General features: G+C 39.9%; 3 protein-coding genes across 3 annotated transcripts; 1 reads left to right on the top strand and 2 right to left on the bottom strand.

The window, feature by feature from the left end:
• The first annotated feature begins 1,175 nt into the window (after positions 1-1,175).
• Positions 1,176-4,559, top strand: LOC129107260 (potassium voltage-gated channel subfamily F member 1-like). The gene has a single exon (XM_054618698.1). It carries the CDS (start codon positions 1,261-1,263, stop codon positions 2,929-2,931), a length of 1,671 nt encoding a protein of 556 aa, XP_054474673.1. The 5' UTR covers positions 1,176-1,260; the 3' UTR covers positions 2,932-4,559.
• A 13,163-nt stretch (positions 4,560-17,722) lies between these two features.
• Positions 17,723-19,070, bottom strand: LOC129107327 (phospholipase A2 inhibitor beta-like). The gene is made up of 2 exons (XM_054618787.1): positions 18,964-19,070; positions 17,723-18,832 (listed from the first exon to the last, which is right to left on the bottom strand). The coding sequence occupies exon 2, from the start codon at positions 18,820-18,822 to the stop codon at positions 17,833-17,835; it is 990 nt and encodes a 329-aa protein (XP_054474762.1). The 5' UTR covers positions 18,823-18,832; positions 18,964-19,070; the 3' UTR covers positions 17,723-17,832.
• A 454-nt stretch (positions 19,071-19,524) lies between these two features.
• LOC129107372 (leucine-rich alpha-2-glycoprotein-like) lies at positions 19,525-21,031 on the bottom strand. Its single transcript, XM_054618846.1, has 2 exons — positions 20,883-21,031; positions 19,525-20,683 (listed from the first exon to the last, which is right to left on the bottom strand). The coding sequence occupies exon 2, from the start codon at positions 20,679-20,681 to the stop codon at positions 19,683-19,685; it is 999 nt and encodes a 332-aa protein (XP_054474821.1). The 5' UTR covers positions 20,682-20,683; positions 20,883-21,031; the 3' UTR covers positions 19,525-19,682.
• Positions 21,032-23,251: the final 2,220 nt, after the last annotated feature.

Genomic DNA, 23,251 nt, shown 5'->3' with positions numbered 1-23,251 from the left:
TGATTTGGGTTAATCCATCACCTTTTACAGATTGTTGTTCTTCGAGCTGCCACGAAGTGCGTGTCCCTGATTTCCCAGTTTGCTAGTTCACAATTCATTACATGCAGTAGAGATGTATGATGTGCTGCCTGTCTGCACTGCGCTGCGTCAAAACAACCACACAGAGAGGGAGCGACCGGAAAACACCGACATAGCCTTACAAATAAAAGCATACTTTCTATATTTGATTTTCCCCATTCGTTTAATATTTAGTTATTTTGACTGTTATATCCTGATATTTGCGTTTTATTTGGATTATTTTTCCAATATGACTGAATGAGCCCAAATTTCCCCCGCTGATATTCTTTCATTGATATTCATTTATTAGGGTATCTAAATAATTATTTGGCTCGTTTTGATGATATATATTGTTATTTTATATAGTGTGTGTATTTTTTTTTTCAATACTTGCACTTACATTTTTGTTTTCCTGCTGTTTTGTCACAAACAAAGACGACTAGAATAAAAGTTATAGAAGAACGATTTGCAATGGGCTGCGTTGTAAGATGACATCTTCCAAGAGAGGACGTGGATTGCTTGTTAACTGCTGGATCATCTGGAGCTGCAAAACTATTTTAAAAATAATAATTGGCTAAAATTGCATTCAAGAAGTACTACCCGGAGCCTTCCTCGTAGCACTTATTGCACTCGTATTAGTTGCTGCACTTACTGTATTCGTATCAGCTCGCTGCACTTATTGAATTTGTATTTGTTTACTGCACTTATCCTATTCGTAGTAGTTTGTAGCACTTACTATATTCGGATTAGTCTGTTGCAATTATTGTTTTCATTGTAATCTGCCTCTGCACTATACTTTTGCTCTGGCTTATGCTTTGAGATGCTTGTTTAAGAAAGGAGATGCACTTATGACTTCTGGTGACTAGTAGTTCTCTTGAATACCTATGTTGAATACACTTCCTGTAAGTCGCTTTGGATAAAAGCGTCTGCTAAATGACTGTAATGTAATGTAATGTAATGTAAGAATGTAAGAATGGGTGGTGTAGCAACAAGGAAAAAAAAAATGGTCAGTAAGGATTTAGTTTGAAAGATATTACCGGAAGTCAAGTGGTTTGATTGTGGCTCACTTGACGTTAGGCGCACTTCAATACCAACTTTCTCAGAGCGCACAAGAGGACTTCACGCTGCTGTCACCTCTGCGCAAACATATCTTTTTTTTTTTCTTTCAACTATACACATATATCAGAAGATATTCTAGGCTTTATGCTCGTAACTCGTGTTTTTACTTTCACGGTAGAATTGTGTAAAAAAAAAAAAAAAGAAAAAAAGAAATCTCTGTCACTCGGGCTGTTTTGTGGACCTGTTGTCAACACAATGTGGGGGATCCAGCGGACGCGTTATGGAGACTGCAGCGGCTCTGGAGCCAGTGAAGAGACGGAGATCGCTGTGAACATCGGCGGGGTGAAACAGGTGTTATATGGGGACGTGTTGAACCGCCACCCGGACACTCGGCTGGCAGAACTGGTCGACTGTTCACTTAAGTCTTCAGAAGAAATATCCTCACTATGTGACGACTACGACCCTGACACAGGAGAGTTTTATTTTGACAGAGACCCCGAAGCGTTTAAGTGTATAATTGAGCTGTATTATTATGGAGAGATTCACATGAAACGAGGCATATGTCCGATTTGTTTCATGAAGGAGATGGAGTTCTGGAAGATCGACTCGGATTTTCTCGACGACTGTTGTCAGTGCCACCTGAAGGAGGTGGAGGATGAACTCGCAGAGATAGCAGAGAAAGTGAGAACTATCCTGGTGGACCGGGAGGGAGACCCGTCTGCAGCTGGCTGGCAGCGCTTCCAGATGTGCCTCTGGAGGCTGATGGAGAAGCCGGAGTCCTCGCTGCCTGCGCACATAATCGCCATAGTTTCTTTTATTTTTATCCTCGTCTCCTCCGTGGTGATGTGTGTCGGGACCATCCCCGACCTGCAGGTGGAGGACTCGGAGGGTAACCTTACCGAGAACCCAACTCTGGAGGTCATCGAGACGGTGTGCATCGGCTGGTTTACTATTGAATACATCCTGCGTTTGATCTCTTCCCCAAATAAAATAAAATTTGTCCTGGCTTTCATGAACATCGTCGACTTCATGGCGATCATGCCCTTCTTCGTGGTGCTGATTCTGACCTCCTTCGGCACAGGAGTGATGGAGCTGACTAACGTGCAGCAGGCGGTGCAGGCTTTACGCATAATGCGCATTGCGCGCATTTTCAAGCTGGCTCGCCATTCCTCCGGACTCCAGACCCTCACATCTGCCCTGAAGAGCAGCTTTAAAGAGCTCGGGCTGCTCCTCATGTACATGGGTGTGGGGGTCTTCCTTTTCTCCGCATTGGGCTACACCATGGAGCAGAACCACCCGGAAACCTTGTTCACGAGCATCCCACAGTCGTTCTGGTGGGCTGTGATCACTATGACCACTGTGGGCTATGGAGACGTCTACCCCAAGACCACTTTAGGTCGGTGTAACGCGGCTATCAGCTTTCTGTGCGGGGTGATCGCCATAGCGCTGCCCATACACCCCATCATCAACAATTTCGTATTGTTCTACAACAAGCAACAGGTGCTGGAGACCGCTGCCAAGCACGAGATCGAGCTGATGGCACTGCGCTCCGGAGACGGCGAGCTGGAGGCTGAGCCCGGCGCCCACAGACACGTCTGCGGCTCAGGGGTCTGGGGCCACATGCACTCCTGTCACAGCGACACCCACATCCCCTTACTGAAGGACCCCAGAGGAGGGGCCGGGATCCAGACCCCCAGCATGGACACAAGCTTTGAAAGCACAGCCGAGGCCACTGAATATTCCACTGAAGACTCATCCGAAAAGAATCCGAACATGTTGCAACAAGCAAACATAAAACAACAAAACAAGAAATGAATAATGAATTGCTGACTTCTTCAAAAACTTAAACCCGCACAATCAGGGTTTATGATACCACGATGACTTGGGACAGTATTGTAAATAGCCCTTAGAAATAGAGGGACCGAAGTAATGCTCTGAGGACCGTTAATGCATTTGAGGAATCGCGCCTTTTGAAGGGACATATGTGTGAGATGTTGACTTGATGAGCTGTGCCTTTGCGCAGAGGGCTGAGGGCTTCTGTTTGAACAGCCAGTAGACTTCTTATACAACAGCCCCCATCCCCAAGCCTCACACTCATACTGTAGACTGCACTGTAGCTTATTCCTCTGTACAGATATATACAATATATCACAATGAATGTTTTAAAAGAAAAATAGATTGGCAGCTCCTCCAGGAGAAAAGAGGAGAAATGTAGTCATCCCATGATAGATTTATGGAGGGTGTACAGGCATGACAGCAAAATAAAAAGGAAAGCACCTGATATTTTACAGTGATTAAAACTTATAATGCTACGAGTTGAAATAAGGTCACTACAAAGAAACACAAATAGTACACTAGCGACTAGGGATTATAAAATCAACATATCATCAAGGCAGTTTATTTCTGTTTCTGCTGGTGATCTTCTGTAACTGACACTGTATGGATGTGAAGCAATATATCAGATAAAAAACCCATCTACTGTGCAGAAGTGGTGAAAGCAGCGAATGTGTCAGTGGGCTGCAGCTCCAGATAGGACCATGTAATCAACACCGGGAGCTCAGAAGCTTCCTGCTGAAGGACTTGTCCTGTGATGGGTTTAAATTTTGCAGCAGCCATCGCCACTCTGCTCGTCCCCGGAGGTCCAGTGGAAGAATAACTTGACGTTGAAGTCATGGGTGAGGGGAAGGAGCAACAGGCTGGAGGTTAAAGGGAAATAATCCCAATGGCTAAATTATTAAACTTCGAAATGTGTTCTTCAAAGTGTACTCTATCTAACCTGACAGTCTGAGTGGAAAAGAAATATTTCTGATGAAAATATAAATAAAAGTATCAGTAATGGGGACATTTTTTCATTAATACGTCTAAACAGCATGCATTATCAGAGCAGCAGGTCATCAACATGAAACGGTGTGAGAGTATAAATAGGAAGCTTCTGACTCTAAATTTAGTCTTAGTGCATTACTGCTCTTATGTTTATGAAACTTGAAAAGACGACATTTTCACACTGCGTCCATGTTTTAAAAATGCACACTGATGTGGCTTAATGGGTGCTATATTTAAAGGTTAACGTTTTGCAGTTTAAAAGGTCTCTACTCCTACACCATTAGTCTGAGGGACATGAAACTTGCTGCATAAAAAGAACAATTCTTACATTAGTTGGCACAGTAGGAGAGCTTTTATTAACATTTGAAATAAATGTCATGTCTCAGATGGCAGAGGTTTGATCTTGTTGCAACCTGGAGAGATGATTGATGTCAAGATTGTGTTCCTCTGCCCAATCTTATTTTGTGAAACTCTATGAAATGAGCTTAATAACTTGCCTTGTGCATGTGGTGGAAGTTGAATAATGCAGAAGAAGAGGGTTTGGGTTGTTGAAAGTGGAAAATATTTTCCCAACCTTTATTTGTAATCTGGTATTCCTCCATAGCCTAAATAAACTTAACTACAGCAACACCATCATGTACCAAATATGTTCATTTTAATTTATTCGAACTGAATGCTGTTTAACACTATTCATTTTTTAAAAGTGGATATTGTTATTATAATATTTTTTATAATTTTTTCTTTTACCACTTGGAGTGGCAGAAGCTTGACATTTCAATAACTTTTTTATTACTGTCTGAGAATCACTGCTGTAGAGTAAAAGCTTCTTAACCTTAACTGTAACCTTCGTGCCCCCCTCAGAAAAATACATTTTCAAAAGTATTTTTGAAATGATTAAAATGGCAAGTATTTTGTCCCAATATTTTATGAAAGACGTGACAATGCAGTTGGTATATTGGTTTAGGAACTAGAAAAAAAAACTTCACCGTTTGGCCTGACTGGGGAAAGTCCAAAAAGTACTGTGATTACTACGTCACCATTCATATTAAAAAATAGGCTCTATTCAATGTTCAGAACATTTTTATTGCATCAAGCGACTTTTTGTATTGTAAAGATTGTATTGGAATAATAAGCAAATAATGAAGTCACGTTCCCTCTGTGTGTACTGTAATCCAAGCTTCTCTGAGCTTTGTTTACATAGTCGGATCAGCCTGGTGTGCATGTTAGTGCATGTGAGCGAGCTACACTGGCTAGCTCATGGTCGCCACTCTACACTGCAATCATTTGTCAGGTATTGTGGCAGAATCTTTTTAAAGGTTAGAGGGACCTTTTGGACCCGGTCTTGAGCCTGGACCTGGGACAACTGACTGGGAGTTCCCCCTCTGACGGTTAGCTGGGAGCTGTCAGCTCAGCCGTCACCATGTTCTGAGCCTTGTGGAGACACTAGATACGTTATGAATTTTGAATTTAGCACCTTTAATGACATGAAGAAGAGTAATATGTCTTACTGCTGCCCTGCTGACAGAGCTTCATCAATCATTGGGACAAGATGTCAGTTTGTGTGATTAGTAAGATGGCACTGATTCAGTATTAGTTACCTCTTCAGTGATGTTTTCCTCTGAACTTCAGTCTAAGTTATGCAGTCATGAAAGATAGATCATGTAGGAGGTCAGGATGGATTCTGCAGGCTGTCCACCCACACATGTCCTATACAGGACTGTTATCTCTCCTGGCCAGCAGAGCATCCACACATGTCAAAGCCTGAGAGAAAGGCCTTTGTACACCATGACAGGTGGAGCTGGAATGTCAAAGGCGGGCATTGTGTAATGGAACAATGTTCCTCCGGTAGATCCACATGCAAATACACATGCTACTTCAGGTTCAAATTTAGATTTACATGCACACACACGCGTATACAAACATCCCCCTCCTCTCCGCCGCCTACCTGCTTGTGCACATAAATAATTGCACGCACACACACTTCTCCTCCCATGTACCCACGGCCATGTGTGATCTACTCTGCAGTGACCTGCTGTGATCTGCTGGCTAATCACCAATTTGTACACCCACATGTTGGTCATCTGTGGCATGCGGTGGGTGTTTAAGATGAGAGGTATTTCTGAGCGTTTACGGAAAATTGTGCTCATTATCCCTCCGCAAAAAAGTCACAAATATTGTGAGAATTGTGGTTGTTCATACTGAATCAATACATTTTTCTAGATGCCCCTAGTTGTTATATCCTGAGACAGGTTTTCTTGGGTGAAGATGGATCTAATTTTCAACACTTTTCACACTTGAAGATATGGTGGGCAAAGTGTTTACTTTACTTACGCCTTTATATGAATGGTCTGATGCATATGAATTTTCAACACAGATTTGGCTGTGTTGAAAATCCTCTAAAAAGACTTAAAAGATCATAATCTGTGTAGGTGTGTTTGAGGAAAGTTCTCTTTCAAATTGTCCAGCTGGTGATTTACTTACTCTAATTTATACTGATATTGATAATGGTGAATACATTATCATGCTTTTATTCCACAACTAAGCCAAGATGCAGTGAGGGTGGAGAAGAATAAATACCAAGGCAAAGACTATAGCATGCAGTGTTTGTTTCAATATCACACTTCAATATTCCATTAAATCTGGTGTTAAATCATGGAACGGCTTGTGGGATGCTGTAAATAAACAGGATATGACATTCTGGCTGAACCCTCAGACACGTTGTACAATGCCATACAGTAAATCTAACCAGCAATATCACTGTAGATGTACTTAGAAATATGGGTGCGATCAGATGTGTTTTAGGTAATCAAAGTTATTCCTGAAACTCACGTGTCCCATCAAGCTGACTCCCAGCGCAGATTGTTTACTGATGATCTCATCTCATATCGGTTTTGAGTTACACCCGACTATTTTAGATGACAGCACGGACTAACAGAGGCCCTGTTGGCCTCTCCCTGATCGACCTTTGGGATGGGGATCTACCCAAGTCTAAAAATAGAGAAATCCCTGTAGGTATTGTAACAAATGGTAGAGACAAATGGAAGTTGTGTACAAACTCAGGCATGTTTGTCCCTACATAGAAGTTTGGTTTGTCAAGTTCTTTATTGTTATTAAATGTTTTACAACTGTTACAACCTATTACAGCCACTAAAAGAGAGTTGTCCATTCACCTTTCAAATTCAAATATTCAAAGCATCTGTGAGTTTCAGTCACACAATTTGATATAACTATCAAGCAAAGTTGTAGATTGACATTTCAGACATTGGAAGGCCAAATGCTCAGACGTCAGACTACAAGTACGTTACATAAAGAGAAGAGACAAGAAAAGAAAGAGAGACAAAACCGGGGTTGAAAAAGTTATTCAAACACATCATTTCTAAGATATTGCTCTCAGGCCCACACTAAAAGCAAACGGTACAAATGGGATATGCTAATAGATTTATATCCTGCGGAAGATGGTCAAACACATCCATTTGAATGGGAATGTGTGTGCATTATGTTATGGCTTAACAACCCACCCCTTAGAGCACTATCTCTGTTTCAGAGACATATTCATTTGCAGGAGAGTGAAAAAGGTAATTTCCCTGATGTCAGATTTGAAAGAAGTGAAAAACACGTTTCAGGAGCGGATGAGTTTCATTCTTTTTGACAGGCATGTTTAAAACGTTGCGTAGGTGCGTCCTGGAGGACTTTGATTCTGGCAAAGAACAGCATTAAATTGCATGACAATAATTACATAGATTAAATATGACCTTCAACAAAATAGCAGAAAATGAGGCTGCACTGAATCCACTCAAACTGTCTGCAAAAATGATTTCCATATCTTCTTTTCCTGCTGAATTCATCACCCCTCCACTTCTTTTTATCTTGCAGAGTGTTCTCTTGCAAAATCATCACGTCTGCACTTGGGGGCTTGTATGGGAACATTCATAGAACCAGCCGAGTAGAATACAGATTCATTCTAAAAGTCAACCTAGATACTCACCCTTTAAGGGTGAAGTGTTTGCTGGATAAAAGAAGAAAGGAAAATGTAACTGCAAATTCAATATGAGGAAATGATTTGGCTGTAAAATAGTTCTCAATGGAGGGTGGGATTCTTTTTTGTCAGAGGGACTAATAGAGACATGGTCTGATGCAAAGCTTTTATTCCTGCAGAGGATTGAATGAGGGTTTGCAAACACTACGTTTCTGCTCCGAGACAGCTGCAGGAGAATAATTATTGGTGTACTGATACTGTGTGTGTGTGTGTGTGTGTGTGTGTGTGTGTGTGTGTGTGTGTGTGTGTGTGTGTGTGTGTGTGTGTGTGTGTGTGTGTGTGTGTGTGTGTGTGTGTGTGTGTGTGTGTGTGTATGAATTCACCACTCAATATAAACAACAGTGGGTATCCTAATGGATACTAGCTTATTACATTTCACCTTTCCTGATATGGAAGTAAAGAAGTATGTGCAGAATTGTGATAGATGTTCCCAAAGCAGGTCTCAGTGGACATAATAACCCTTTAAATCATTTTGATGTACCATTCACCTGAAAATAATGTAGAAGAAAAAGAAAGTTCAACACTGCCTTTAGTCTCAGCGTGAGCTCAATATCTTGAGATTCAGCAGGCAAGTTATAGCCTCATTTTTTTCTGGTTGTTATCAGATTTTTTTTTTACGGTGCCTTTTATGTAAAACATAACAGGCTGGCCCGTGGCCATCACAGTCTAATGCTGAACCTCAAGGAGGGGATGTGGCTTTAACTGTGGTAGCTCCTACTTAATACAGTACCCGCCGTCTACCAGTCCTCTGCTGCTCAAAACCCAAGCCCGTGAGGAAAGACTCGGAGGAAAGTCAGCCCACATCAGACCCTCTCTTCTGGAAAATACCTGTCCGATTATGTTTATGTGTTAAGCAGTAACAAAGACAACAACAAAAATGTTTATGGACTCATTATATTTAATTGGTTTTGTTAATGATTGTTGCGGTAACCTAATATGGAGGCATTATTAATTGATTAGCCTGCACAGTGGCTGTGTTATCTTCAATTGAATCATTTTAATGTGGCTTTTGAAACACTGAACAACAGAATTATGAATGTATTATGAGTGTTACTTTGTTTTCTTGGTGTAGGTTTTGCCGTGATACCGACTCACCAAAAGTTATATCTTCCACATACAGATGTATTTATACTTAGTCACCAATTTATTAGGTACACAAAACTACAACAGCCCTGCAAAAAAATAGATAAATAGATAACTGATTAAAACTGAAACTCAGTAGTTGTTGGTTAAAACTTTACAGTAGAATACAGTTGCGATATAAATAATCACAGACAATACCTTTGCAGCTATCTATATCTAATATACGCTCAAATCTGAGTATTGAAGTTAAAATTTCACAAATATCCACCTCTCTCTGCCAAATAAGTAATTTGCTATTGAAGAATAAAAGTTATAGTTTGACAAAAAATGAGCCCATTAGCTATCTAAATCTAGCTTATTAACCAACTGTATTTGTTTATTCCACACACAGGATTAATAAAATAACAACTTGGCTAGCTGTTTCACCCTGCTGCCAGTCTTTATGCTAAGCTAGGCTAATCGCCCCTTACTCCAGTAAGTACTTGATATAAAGACCTGAGAGTTTTATTGATCTTCGGATTTTGGAAATATACCTTTGAAAGTTAAATTCAAAATATTAATGTGAAAAACAAACAAACAAACATTGATTTAGCTGGTTCTGAAGGTCAGCACTATATCCCTCAGGCTTTATTTGAACCAACTTCACTGAAGGCAGGAAAATAATGTGAAATCCCTTATTTACATTTCACTGTAAGTCTTTCAGGCCAAGTCTCCCGGTGGAAACTGAACCCTCATTTGGCAAACATGAATATGTAAATTAAAAGTCAGAATCCTGATGTATTTATTCAAGTTGTTATCCTGTAGTTTATTATGTTGTGTTGTTTGACTTTGACTCTTGTTTGACTGTGTTTTGTGTTGCACTGCTTCACACATTACTGTTGTGCTGACTGCTTTGATCATGGCCTTGGCAGTCTGAAATAACACCCTTTGCATTTCTGCCAACCACAGTTGCCAGATGAACTTGGACTTTGAAAGCTGTGTCCACTAACGCCTTCAAATAACTTGTTCAAAGCCAAAGCTTGTTAAAGCCGCCTCATTTTATGTACGAAAAATCAATCCACCAGTTGCATGGCTTTTATAGCAAATTAATTTAATTAGAAGGTTATAAATAACAACACATTAAATAAATAAATGGCTCTCCTGTGTACCATTTCCTGCATTCTTAAGAGCTAAAACTAGGCCTGCTAACTGTCTGGTGAAAGTTATTTCTTTCATCTCAGTCACTTACTTCACGCCCTTGCTGATGGTCCCTACATCAAAAACGGCTTACAAAGGGAAAATTTCGCTGCATCAGACATATTGTAGTGGCCCGGTGTCACTTCTGCTGATAAATGTATGGACATTTAATTAAGGTAATTGGCCTGGAGAGACCAAAGCCGTCCTGATTGACCTGACCTGCTTGCTGATACACTTGCAACTGCTGTTTATCTCATCCAGAGACAATGATGTTTTATGGAGTGGAACATCCTAGTCCTGCGGTGTATTGCTACAATGATTACAATTAATTTAGGTCTGCGGGTCGTAAAAACAATATTAAGAGAGGGTCCCAGCAGACACACAATGTTACTCCTGGGACGAAAGATCCATCCATCTCTGTCATAGAATGACTGAATCAAATATGCATCTTCCATATGTCAAATTGTGACAGTTTCGCATTATTGTAATTGCAGCCTTGGGTCTCGTTGGCTAATGTGACACTCCAAGTGAAGTTTCATGCAAAAATTCAACATCCATCTCGTGAAAAATATAACAGTCATACCCAGAAGATTGATTGCTGCCATAGAAGTACAATATACTTTTGAGTCATCATCTCTATATCAAGGCTTTTGCTTTCAAAACAGCAGAATGTAAGAGATGTGATTATGTCTGCTGGAAATTAAGTGCAAGAAACATCACATAATTTAAAATGTAAGTTACTCATATGGAGATACTGGGGAAGAACCAGTTAGATACTGACAAATGCAGATGTCCCGCATAATTAATTGTTTGGAGATGTTTGGAGGAACTTATAAAATGCATTTTTGGGGGTAAAATAGACAAGCAGGACACTCATGTCTCTGCATTTAAATGTTGTTAGTTAAATAAAAGTTGATATGTTTGCTTGCCTTTTGGCAGAGAGTTAGATTACAAGATCAAAACCAGCGTCATGTCTCAGTTAACTATGAAGCTCCAGCCACTAGCCGGTTAGCTTAGCTTAGCCCGAAGACTGGAAACAGGGAAAACTGCTAGCCTAACTCCATCCAAAAGTAAATTGTATTTATGCACCTCAGTAATTGGATAAATTAAATAGCCTATATTGTGTTTATTAGTGAGCTTTAGAGGTGCTCTTTGGCATATTTTGTTACCTTTGTACAGAGCCAGACTAGCTGTTCCCCGTTTCCAGTCTTTGTGCTAAGCTAAGTTAACCAGCTGCTGGCAGTAGACAGACAAGAGCATAAAACCTTTGCCAAGAAATATGTTTAATACATTACTCACTTTAAAACCTAAATTGTCATATTATTACATTTCATTTGGAGTATGGATCAAACAAATGAAGTACTAATTGAGCTTTTGAGGTGCTAGTAGGCATATTTTTGAATATTCGACAGACAGGCTAGCTATTTCTGACATGAAGACTGCTTAGTAATGTATGCTAAGTAATTGGCTTCTGGCTCCTGCTCCCTCATTAACGCACAGACATTCCTAAATAATTCATAACTAAAACAGATATCTTTAAAAAACTTGTCAAATGCACAAATCAATACCTTATTAAATCTCTAACTTCATCCCAGTCCGCCCTCACAAACAGTTCGCCTGACCGCCTCAGTGACACATGATCTCACTCAGTAGCCATGACCTTGTTTTAACATTCTGTGAACAAGCGCAATGGCTGCAGTCTGCTCTGTGTAGCTTCGTGCCGACCACCCCGCCAACAGGTACTATATAAAAACCATGAGAACACATGGAACCAGATAATAATCCATATGACCTCAGCGTGAAAGGATCAGGTCAGTCAGCCGACATAAAAACATATTAGAAAGGATATGAGGAGTCATCGAGGAGATTTAAACGTCAAACAGTGATTAAATGTCTTGTCCTCGTCTTTTGTGCTCGGAGGTAATTAAACTCCCTCGGCCACGTTTGTCCCTTCATGGGTCACTGTGGGTGATTACAATTGGACGGCAGTGTGGAGATCAATCTGCCATCCCTGGAAAGACAAATTACAGAAAGAGACACAAAAGAAATAGTGGTGAGCGGAGTATCTACTAAAGAGATTTTCACTCTCACAGTAGGCCAAGATCAAAGCTACATGAATAGTATGTGCATCTCTGCAGTTGAATATTTACATAGTAATTAGAGAGAGTGGAGGTGTACAGTCAGATGAGAAGGCTGGAAGTTGTGGGTGGAAAGATCTGTCAGTAATTTTTTCCTAAAGGGGGCAATGAGCATGTGATATCATAGCTGTTGTGTTTCCTGAGGGAGAGCTAATGAAAAGTCACAGATGCGGGTCCTGTCTATCTTTATGTGGATCTTCAAGAAATATCTTCACTCTTAAGTTCAATTAATGCGCGATAAAATACGCTCTTGTTCAAGTCAACACGCCAAGGGGTTTTGCTCATACAGCTTAAGTTGGTATGACCATTGTCTTACAGTAACTAATGTTAGGAACCTAGATGTTGCTGTATCTCAAAGATCATTGAGTCAGTTCACTGACTTTATGACCCTTTTTTTTTTACTAAATGCTGTTACAAGTAAAAGCAAATTTTACTTTACTAAAATTGATAATATTAGTATCTAAATATAATCAAAACAACAAAAGTAAAAGTGCTCTTTATACAGAATGGCCCATTGCATAATCTTTTCTTTATATATATTACTGGATAATATTTTTTTACAAATTAACTTTAACTTGATTAAAAGTATAAAGTAGCAGAGAGTGGAAATAGTCAAGGAAAGTACAAGTACATCAAAACAGTACTTGAGTAAAACTACCATTACTACCACCACCACTGCCCCAGCCTTTATTTTGAAAAAACAAAAGCTGTATCAGCATGACCGGACACTACTAGAGATACAGTAACTAAGAAAATATTTTTTATGTTCAACCAAAACTTTAAACAGAAACTTGAGACTTGTCTGTCCTCCTTGCTATTGGTTACTCATGCCTCTTATCAAGAGTCATCAGTTTTTTTCCCCAGTTAGTCTTGAGCCAAAAAACAAGCTTTATAAGGCTGAGTAAATATAGCAACATCCATTAACAGATGCATTGTCCCTTTTAACATGCTTCATCTTAACATTGTCATCTTGAACATTTTTGGTTGATACTTCACATTTTTTCCCACCTCTGCCTGCATTTTCATCTGATTTTGATGGACAAACAGCTGTTTCTTCGAAGGTTAAAGTGTTATGGCTGTCTGTATGTGTTGAAATATCGAGGGATTCTCTATCAAAATCTTTATTCCCGCTATAAAGCAGGCTTGTTTTTTTGCAGGGTGTTAAACACGGTGACCATCTAGGATGAGCCTCCTAATAGCCCATTTCATATGAGAGCATGGCCTTTTACAACGACCAATCATACAGTCTGGAAAGGGGCCTCAATTCTCATCACAAATAATGAGACAATGCACAAAGGCAACAGCACATTTCTTTCCCCATGTTTATGTTGTCAAGGAGAGTGATGATTTATGAGCGGAACAGGATAAATATAAAATGCATGCACGTAGGATTATGATAAATGAAAATGCAGGATCGTGCTATTTTTCCGCAATCACCACCTTCAACCACTTATAGTATAATTGATTAAGCATGCTGTAGGCTGCAGTGCATGCTGGTCCTGAACATGCACAGGTTTGAGCCTTAAACAAAATGCTGTCATTCCCTAAGAAATGCTGTGGGAAGGTTGATAAAAAGCTCAGTGGGAGTGTTTTACTGTTGTTAAGTGCTTGCATGGTAATGGCCTCAAGCATCTTAAGGCAGCTAAAGGGTGACTCCTCTCACCCACACTCAGGTACGCTTTTAATAAGTGTAACAACCTCTTTTCTTATTTCAGCCTGAGCTCAAACACACACAAGTAAGGTGACCTGTGAAATATCAAGGTTGAAGAACAAAGGTGCACTGCTGCAGATGTGTCCATTAATGAATGTGTGTCTTGTTAGAGGGGACATTTTGTCTCTGGATTTTCTTTCTTTGTGATTAATTGTTACACATTGTGTTTTGCATAAATTACACACAAAAGATATAACTTGTAATTAGGTTGTAAAATACCTGATTCTTTGGTCTTTAATGGCATTTCCCTTTTTCCCTATTTGTTTGGCTGATTCCCCTGAGTTAATTGGAGGGTTATTCAAATCACCTGTTGTGCAGGGTGTGGGGACTTGCTCCTTATTCATTATTGACAGCAGCTTGATGCATTTTCCCCCTTGGCCAATCAGGGTGTGATGATGCCCTTTCTTTAGGGCTTAAGAGAGTTGGTGAATGTCACACTCGGGGCATTCTGATCCTTCCTTCAATCATGCAGACCTCATTTTAGCAGCTATATGCCATAAATTATATTCTTCAGGCCCTTTTAAGACTTAACTTTCTGGATTTAGCATTCTGAGACCTTGTTTGAGTGAATATTAAATAACTCCACCTTTCCATTATCTTACCTGCATTGGGGTAGATCTTAGTGCTATTCTTGAAAGAGTTTGTGCTTGCTTAACCAAAACCCGCAGGCTTTATTTTGTTTGTTGGTTTATTTTCATTGATACGCCTTTATACACAATTCCTTATTACCAAAGAGCCATTTTTTATTCATGAAGGCACTTGCGAGATTTGTAAATATTACTGTTTTATGTGGTTGGGAGCTGGTTCTCTGGCGTCTTTCTGATGGGCTGAGATCTAGTAAATCAATAATTAATAAATTTGTTCATTAAAAAATACAGCACAAAAATTGGTAGCGTGAGTGGCTGTAAAAAAAACATTGAAATGGTCAAACCCATCAATAATGCTTTATACGTCTCTACCACTAATAACTGATAACAAATGTAAAGAAAACAAATGACCTGTGCTGAGGTGGAGTCATGCACATTTTTATGGACAGTGGTGAGGATGAATTTATTGATTTGTATGGGATATGTATAAATCACATCTGACGCAGAGTTTATTTTATGCGCGGAAAAGTGTAGCAGTACCTCATTCTTTGATGCTTGCTGTCAGTTGATTGGAGGGTAGAAAAATCCTTTCTTCACTTTGAGAAACATCCTGGCTGCATTACAGTCTAGCAATTACTTCCCAATGTCTTTCCAAACCATTTTTCCTTGAATCGATGGAAAACATCTAGAAGTCAAGGATCGATTTGGATGGGGGTGTTGTGAAGATTTTAATTATTTTTTCTTAAGCAACATTATTTATAAAATTAGTACAGTGAAAAACTACACGCTGTACTATTCAATTAAGGATTCCTTTCCCAAATGGAATCACACCTGTTTTAATTCATCAATAATGTACAACTAAACAAAAAAGGTGGATCTTATTGACGTTATCGAAGATTTAAAAAAAGGAAGCATTGAAGCACCTTTCCTTAGCATTTAGAGAATTTGGCCAGCTCTCACCATGGCTGCTATTTCAATACTTCTGTGTCATTTTATTCATGTATAGCACATATTTTTTCTTGACTCGGAATTAAATAAAATTATTGGGTACTACTTCTTTCTTCTCATGTTCATTGCATAGTATGTTAAGTGCCACTGGACATGCATCGTTCTCTAGAAGTGCTTGACCGGACCCGACTGAATAGTTTGAACGATAAGACAAGTCACTAACCAGTGAACCGGGAACTGTTATTTGTGAGAATTTAGTTGAATAAAGATGCTCTTAAGACTTGAATCACTCAGGTTAGTCCCTACATGTTCGCTCAAAACTGACAGAGCTAAAACTGAACTGAGTAACGGAGAACGAATCACGCCATTACACCCTGTTATGAAGGACCCCAGTGCACCAAGTTCAGTCTATGATTTGGGCCCTAGTGCACCCAGTGCACATTATTGTGACAGGCAACAGTGCACACTTTTATGAAAGGGCCTACAGTGCACACTATTATGATGGGCCCAAGTACACCAAGTGCCCGCTGTTATGACCGGCCGCAGCTCACACTGTTATGACGGGCCCTAGAGCACCCAGTGAACACTATCATGACGGGACCCAGTGCACCCAGTGCATACTATTATGACGGGCCGTTGTACAACCAGTGCATGTCATTATGACGGGACCCAGTGACCCAGTGTTATTATAAGAGGCCCTGGTGCAGTCCTAATGTAAGAACGAAAGGGAACACAATTAACAAAATTTAATTAATATGACAACCACAAAGTAAAGATGATGTTGAGTTTAATACTTGAAAATACTATATATTCAGAGAAATCCCATTGTAGCTGATTATGTAAAAATGTCAAGTTATTAGAACACTACTTTGTCTGAATGAGTACCACTTAAAGAAGATCACGTCTCCATTATGTCAACACCAAGTCCGAAAGGCCACAGTCATTTTTAAGGGTGTGCCTGTGACCTTTTATAATTCAGTGTCAGGCAGTCATTATTAGCAAACAATATGGCAGAGAACAGTTTCCATTTCTCTACACTGATAAGGAGAGAGAAGCCTCATCCTCATTCATCCAAGGAACATCCTGCCCAACATTACACACTTACAAACCTCAGAGCCTTGGGGATTCACAGGAGCAGATGGAGATTAGATTTTCGCCCCAAAGACCAGCAATAGTTAAGATGGAGGAGGGTGCCTTTGTGCATTTTCCCTAAACCAGACATCCCCACCTAGAGGGAATGTTGTACCAGCACTTCCTCAACCTTTAACCTCCAAGATACAATTCAGAGAGGTAGAATGAATGACCCACACCAATTGAACGAAGATTTACCACTCACTCTTGGGAAGAATTAACAAACGAGGTTTAATTTTCATAAGTAACAGCCTCCAGAGAAGGCAAAGTGTTATATTTTATATGAGTAATAAATTACATTTGGGACTGCACTCACTGTGATCAAGGCTTGAGGACATGGGTGTGTGGGCACACAGAAGATAAACACACACATATACGCTACGAGAGAGAGACCTAAGGAAACGGAGAGAGATATTTAAACACACCCAGAAGAGGTCAGCTGGAAGACTCAGCCATTGCACTGCCCACACACTCCCACATGCTCAACATCATTAAAAACAAACGGGCATGACTGAAACAATGTTGCAATCTGCGATGCAACCAACACCCAAGTGAGACAGATCTGTTGGAGTAAGAATTCACAGCAAGAATCTAAAAAAAACTAAATGAAGGAGCGCTTTGATTTTTTGCAATTCTGCGACACCACTCTTACTCACAGCTTTTGGACTATGCTCTTAAGAGACTAGTCTGTCCATACTTTGAATTATACCAATGTACTTTGAGTTTAGGTGCCTCATAGATTAAGATCAATATAACCAGAATATATTAGCATCCCATCACAATATGCTTTGACAGCTTTTTGGCTGGGATCTGTTAAGTAAATTGGTTCTTAAATGACATGATGTCAATGTCTGTTTAGCTCATTGCTTTGAAAATGAGTTGAGTGTCTTACGCCACCCAGTGGGCTGGACAATATCCAAACAATGGGGTGGATCAAGGAGACATTATAATAAAGTAGTGCAGGATAACAGAATGAATGATAAAGTTTTATTTCAGCCTTTAACACAGTGAATCATTTATCATTTGACATTGTATTTTAGTGGAATGTAGAGATCAAAGTTTTAAACTTTTACTACCTCCCCCTCACTGATTTTGAATCTTGTGAAGTTCAAGCTCACTGTCAGTTAAAGAGTCCACTTGTCTGTGTTTAAGAGCTTGTGGCCATGCACATGTCACCTCCTCCAAGAAGATGACATTTTGAGGATGGACAGCTAGCCACTTCCACAGATACTCCATCTTCTCATCGCACACCCAGGGGTTTCCACTTAAGATGATCCGGAAAGAGGATTTTCTGTCATCCAGCAGCCCCGGGGGGGAATGCTGCAGCTGATTCCGATTGAGCAGCAGAAGTTCCAGATGTTGAAGACCCTGGAGGAGGGTCCCTGGCAGCTCTTGGAGCTGATTATCTTGCAAAAACAGTTGAGATAGTTTCAGGTTGTGGGTGAAGATTGTAGGTTTCAAGGAGCTTAAGTTGTTACCGGCGAGATTCAGTCTCTCCAGGTGGTGCAGGTTCTTTAGGGCATCGGGTTGTAGGTCTTGCAGATTGTTGTCACTCAAGTCTAGATCCTCCAGACTGGGCAGCTTCTGAAGAAGAGCGGCGGGTACAACCGTTAAACGGTTTCCAGACAAATCCAACCAGGTGATGCTACTGTTGCCCGACAACCAATCAGCATCAGCTTTTTCAATCCTATTATTCTTCAGCACAAGACTACAAAGTGAGTCATGGCTGAAAACATTAGAAGGAAGATGAACCAGCTGATTTCCTGTCAGATCCAATTTGTTCAAGTGAGGAACATTCTTCAGTAGATCTGAAGGAAGGGTTTTTAGGTTGTTGTGATACAGCTGGAGGTTGTTTAAAAGGGGCACAGCACTCAAATGGCTTGCTGTAATGCTGCTGAGGTTGGTGGACTGGATGGATAGTAGAATGGTGTTGGAGGGTAAACCATCCACAGGGAAATGTGTAAGGGCGCTTTGGCTGCACATCACCTCCTGCAAGGAGCAGGAGCACAGATCTGGGCAAGAGTGGGCACATTCAGCCAGTGCAGTGAAAGTCAGGAGCGTCCACAAGTACATCTTTGAAGCACTGCATGAAGGAAACATACACAGTGTAAGATACATATAACAAAAAAATGTAATAATCTAATAACAAATTATCAAGTTTTTACAAGTAATATCACTGTTTCTTAAAATCTGATCAGAAATGCTCAATCCTACCTGAAAGGCACTGCAGAATTGCTTCTGTTTTTAGATCACGGTTTGGTTTCATACAATGTTGAGTGTTTTTGTTCCCAGCAGTAAGTCAGGACAAAATGTTGCAATAGGCAAACACAACCAAGCAAACAAACCAGCTAATCTACCTGTGAGTGGTTACTTCTTTCTGTACTTTCCAAATATAAAAGGCACATAAATCAATATTATTATTTTTTTCATTCCTGCAAGAACATTTTTGTTCAGTGATAAAACGTTGTTCTAAGTGATAAGTAAATATTTGATGTGCGAAAAAATCTTATTTCGGAAATGAATGTGGTATTTGATTTCATTAATTTTCATAAAGATTGGAAAAAGCTTGGCTCTGTCCAAAAAGCTGCTGACACCCGCATCTGAGGCTCAATAATTATAATATATTTATATGAGATCTTGTTTGTGTTCAATTCGTTAAAAAAATGCTAAATTTTGGTTTTAGGGGGTTGTATGAGGTGCTGGTAGATGGATTGGTTACTTTCTGGACAAAGACACATTTTATTTGCATTGAAATAAAGACAGAGAAGAAAAACATTCTTGTATGCTTTCTTTACTCATATCATAGTAATCATTCATTCACATTGCATTAACAAAAGAGAATGTTTTAGTGATTGAAAAGTAAGACAGCTATGACAGGCTGAACTGGATACATCACCGTGTCAGATAATAAACAGTATGAGGATTGGAAAACATTAAGCCTGAAGGTTTAGTTCACTTTCTGTCAGTGACATTAGTGAGCGCCCAACCAAAGACTGTGGTCTAGCACATATGATGGTCTCTGGTAGGAAGACCTTCTTCTTGTTCTTCTGAAGCCACCTCCAGAGGTACTTCACCTTCCCATCACACACCCAGGGGTTGGAGGTCAGGTCCAGCCCCTCCTCCTCCAGGGAGCTCAGAGGGTCCAGCAAACCTGCAGGGATGTGGCTCAGCTGGTTTTCATCCAGACTCAGGAGCCTGAGCTGAGTGAGCTCCTGAAAAAGGTTTTGGGGGAGTTTGTTGAGGTTATTCTGAGAGAGGAACAGATAGGTGAGGTTACGGCTGCTCTGAAGTACAGATACTTCCAGGGTGTCTAGTTTGTTGTTACGCAGGTTTAACCTCTCAAGTTTGGTCAGCGGGTCCAGAGAGCTCATAGAGATCTGCTCCAGATGGTTATTGGCAAGGTCCAGAGTCTCCAGGTGGGGCAGCTTCTGAAGCAGAGCAGTTGGGATCTTTGTTAAACTGTTCCCAGACATGTCCAACCAGGTGATGCTGCTGTTATCAGGTAGCCACTCAGCATCAGCTTTTTCAATCACATTATTCTTCAGCACCAAGTTGCGGAGTGGGGCGTGGAGGAAGACATCCGCAGGCAGGACAGACAGTTTGTTCCCCGTGAGATCTAAAGTGTTGAGGTGAGGAACACCTCTGAGGAGATGAGCGGAAAGGCTCTGCAGGTGGTTGCTGTACAGGTGGAGCCCCTGCAGAAGGGGTGTGGCCTTCAGCTGCTGCTCGGAGATGGAGGTGATGTTCGTGAACTGGATGGTCATCAAGGTGGTGTTCATCGAGAGACCCTCGGAGGGGTACTCTGTCAGAGGGACCTCATTACAGACCACCTCAGCTCTTCTGTGGTAGCATTTGCAAAGTGGCGGGCAGGACAGAGTGCCATGGCAGAAATATGCCAACAAGAGAGAAGCAAGGGCACACCAGGACTTCATTACTAGAAGAAGAGGACACATAGATTAAGATGAGGACAAGTTATAAATTACTTTTAAGATCCTGCTTAAGTATTTCACCAACGCAAACATCACAAATCAATTCCAGTTTACACACATGATGTTCAGTACCATGAGTAAGAAGATAACATGTTTGTTCATGCACATGAAGTGCAGTGCCTTGAGTAACAAAATAAAACTTACTGTTGTTTTCTTAGTTGTACGTGTAGCAGCCAGTCTGCTCAGATTCAGCAGTGGTCACTTGCAAATTACTGAGTCATTTGGGGAGCAGAATCCCCCAATCTAATCATTACTTATTGAGTAAACAAGGACCTTCTCACTACAGGCATTCGTCAAGGACTGGCAGTTGCAACAGACTGTGTGACTCTAAGCTGCAGGGAAAGCACAAAACCTTGAAACCTTAAATTCAATTATATTTTTTAATACAATTTCATAGTTCTTCTAGAAACTGCTGATTCTGAAATAAGATGTTGAGTTCTACATATTGTGTTCATCTGAGCTTATGAATTTTACGATTCTGATGGTTTTCCACTGAGTGACGAACTGAGTTAGATGTTTACATTATTTTGCACTTTGGATTTTTTAGATATGGCAAAGGAGGAGGAGCATGTAAGGTAAAGTGCATGATAATCAATTTAAAATGAGAAGAATTTCTTTTACTTTTCTGAAAATGTTATTAATCTTCAGAAAAGCTGTTCATGCCACAGAATGTTATATAATAATAATAATTCAAACAAATGCAAGTTCTAAGTTGCATAGTTAAGTTATATTGCAGTAAGCACTGAATACAAGTTCAATAAATGCCTTTTCCCTTATGATTTAGTTACTTTATTTACTCCAGCACATTTGAAGAGTAAAATGTGTCTCCATTAGCTTGTTTCCATTGTGTGTAACCGAAGCAGAAACATATTGATGACTCTACTTATATAAAGTCTCCATAATAATGTTGAAAATACTCAATTTCAAGTAGCCCTGCATCCATACTGTAATAAGTACTGTATTCCAGGTGGTATTACAAGTAAAATCAATTCACATTTTAGTAGCAATTTACTGTTGTAGCTGGTTGAGTCGGAGCTTATTTTAACAACATTATGCTGTAAACATATCCCAATAACAACATATTCTGATCATGTTTTGTGTGTAAAGTCTTACTCAGCAAAGCAACTATAACTACAGTCATCAAATAAATAGAGCAGATTAAAATTAAGATAATTGCCCTGAAATAAGGTGGAGTAAATGTACACAGTAGCATAAAAGGGAAATACTAAAATACAATAAATGTACCTCAAGATTGTACTTCAGTAGCTTGTAAATGGTAAATGGACTTGTACTTGAATAGCGCTTTTCTAGTCTTCCAACAGCCTGTGATTAAATCCACCCTCACAAAGAACACACAGAGGAGCCAAGACATTACAATAACAGTGATGATAGAGGGATGTTTAAACTTGTTAACTATCATTAGTGCACCATGTTCTTTATAAAACATCTATCACCACATCAGGTATACGCTACAATATGTGAGGAAGCAGGTTTCTTTTATTTTTTTTCTTACCCATATTATTTGAGGTAACATAATAAGAAAGCAGTTTTAATATCCCTAAAGTGAAATGTATCAAGTATCAAAGTAAAAGTACTGATAATGCTGAAAAATGTCTCCTGTATATATTGTAAGTATTGAAAACACTCTTAAAGAAAGGTAGTTCCTTTTGAATTGTGGTGGGGTAGAGGTATAAAGTTGCATGAATTGGAAATACTCAAGTAAAGCAGAAGTACCTCAAATGCATATACTACACACTTAACACACTATTGCAAGAAATAAATCCTTTTTAGAAATATAAATCAAAAGACAGGAGACAAATTAATGTTGAATCACGATGAGAAGGAAGGAACGCCAGGAGAAAGCTGCGTGCCACCTGAGGTCGCAGCGGTCGGTACAGCAGGCTTCATGATTATTCAACCGGAACATACAGTCACACAGCTGATAGACAGAATGGATTAGACCGCAAGTATGAAATACGATTTTAGCAGATGGGCAACATGATGAACCATTACATTATGTATGATGAGTGCCAGTTGGCTTTAGGCTGTTCTGAAAGATTTATTTCAGTCAAGCCCACTCACTCCACATGCATTCGTGAGATAGAGAGAGACCTATTCTGGTGTAGTTCAGATAGTCTCCTGAAATACACTGTAGTCAGATGGAACACCTCTGAAGCATCACTACAACATTCCTGTTACATTTCTGTGTTTATAATGTCGATGTTGGGACATCACTTTAGTATTATTGTACAATGTACACAACTGTATGATTTTCAATGAGTATATCTTAAGACCATTAAGATACCAAACTAATAATTCAGGTACATTGCAACATCGAAACATGTGTGTGGAGATGGAGAAACCAAATTAAAATTACAGTTTTCCCCAATTCCTCCTGACAAAAACCAGGAGAAACTCAATGAACTTGATTTTATCTGTATACATTTCATTCACTGCCTGTCTATTGCTCAACGCAGTGTCTACATTTTACTGGAGGGCAGGAAATTCAGACT

The sequence above is a fragment of the Anoplopoma fimbria genome, chromosome 18, assembly GCF_027596085.1.
Source record: "Anoplopoma fimbria isolate UVic2021 breed Golden Eagle Sablefish chromosome 18, Afim_UVic_2022, whole genome shotgun sequence".
NCBI lineage: Eukaryota > Metazoa > Chordata > Actinopteri > Perciformes > Anoplopomatidae > Anoplopoma > Anoplopoma fimbria.
The sequence above is the reverse complement of the archived record's forward strand: the minus strand, read 5'-3'. Positions and strand labels throughout refer to the sequence as shown.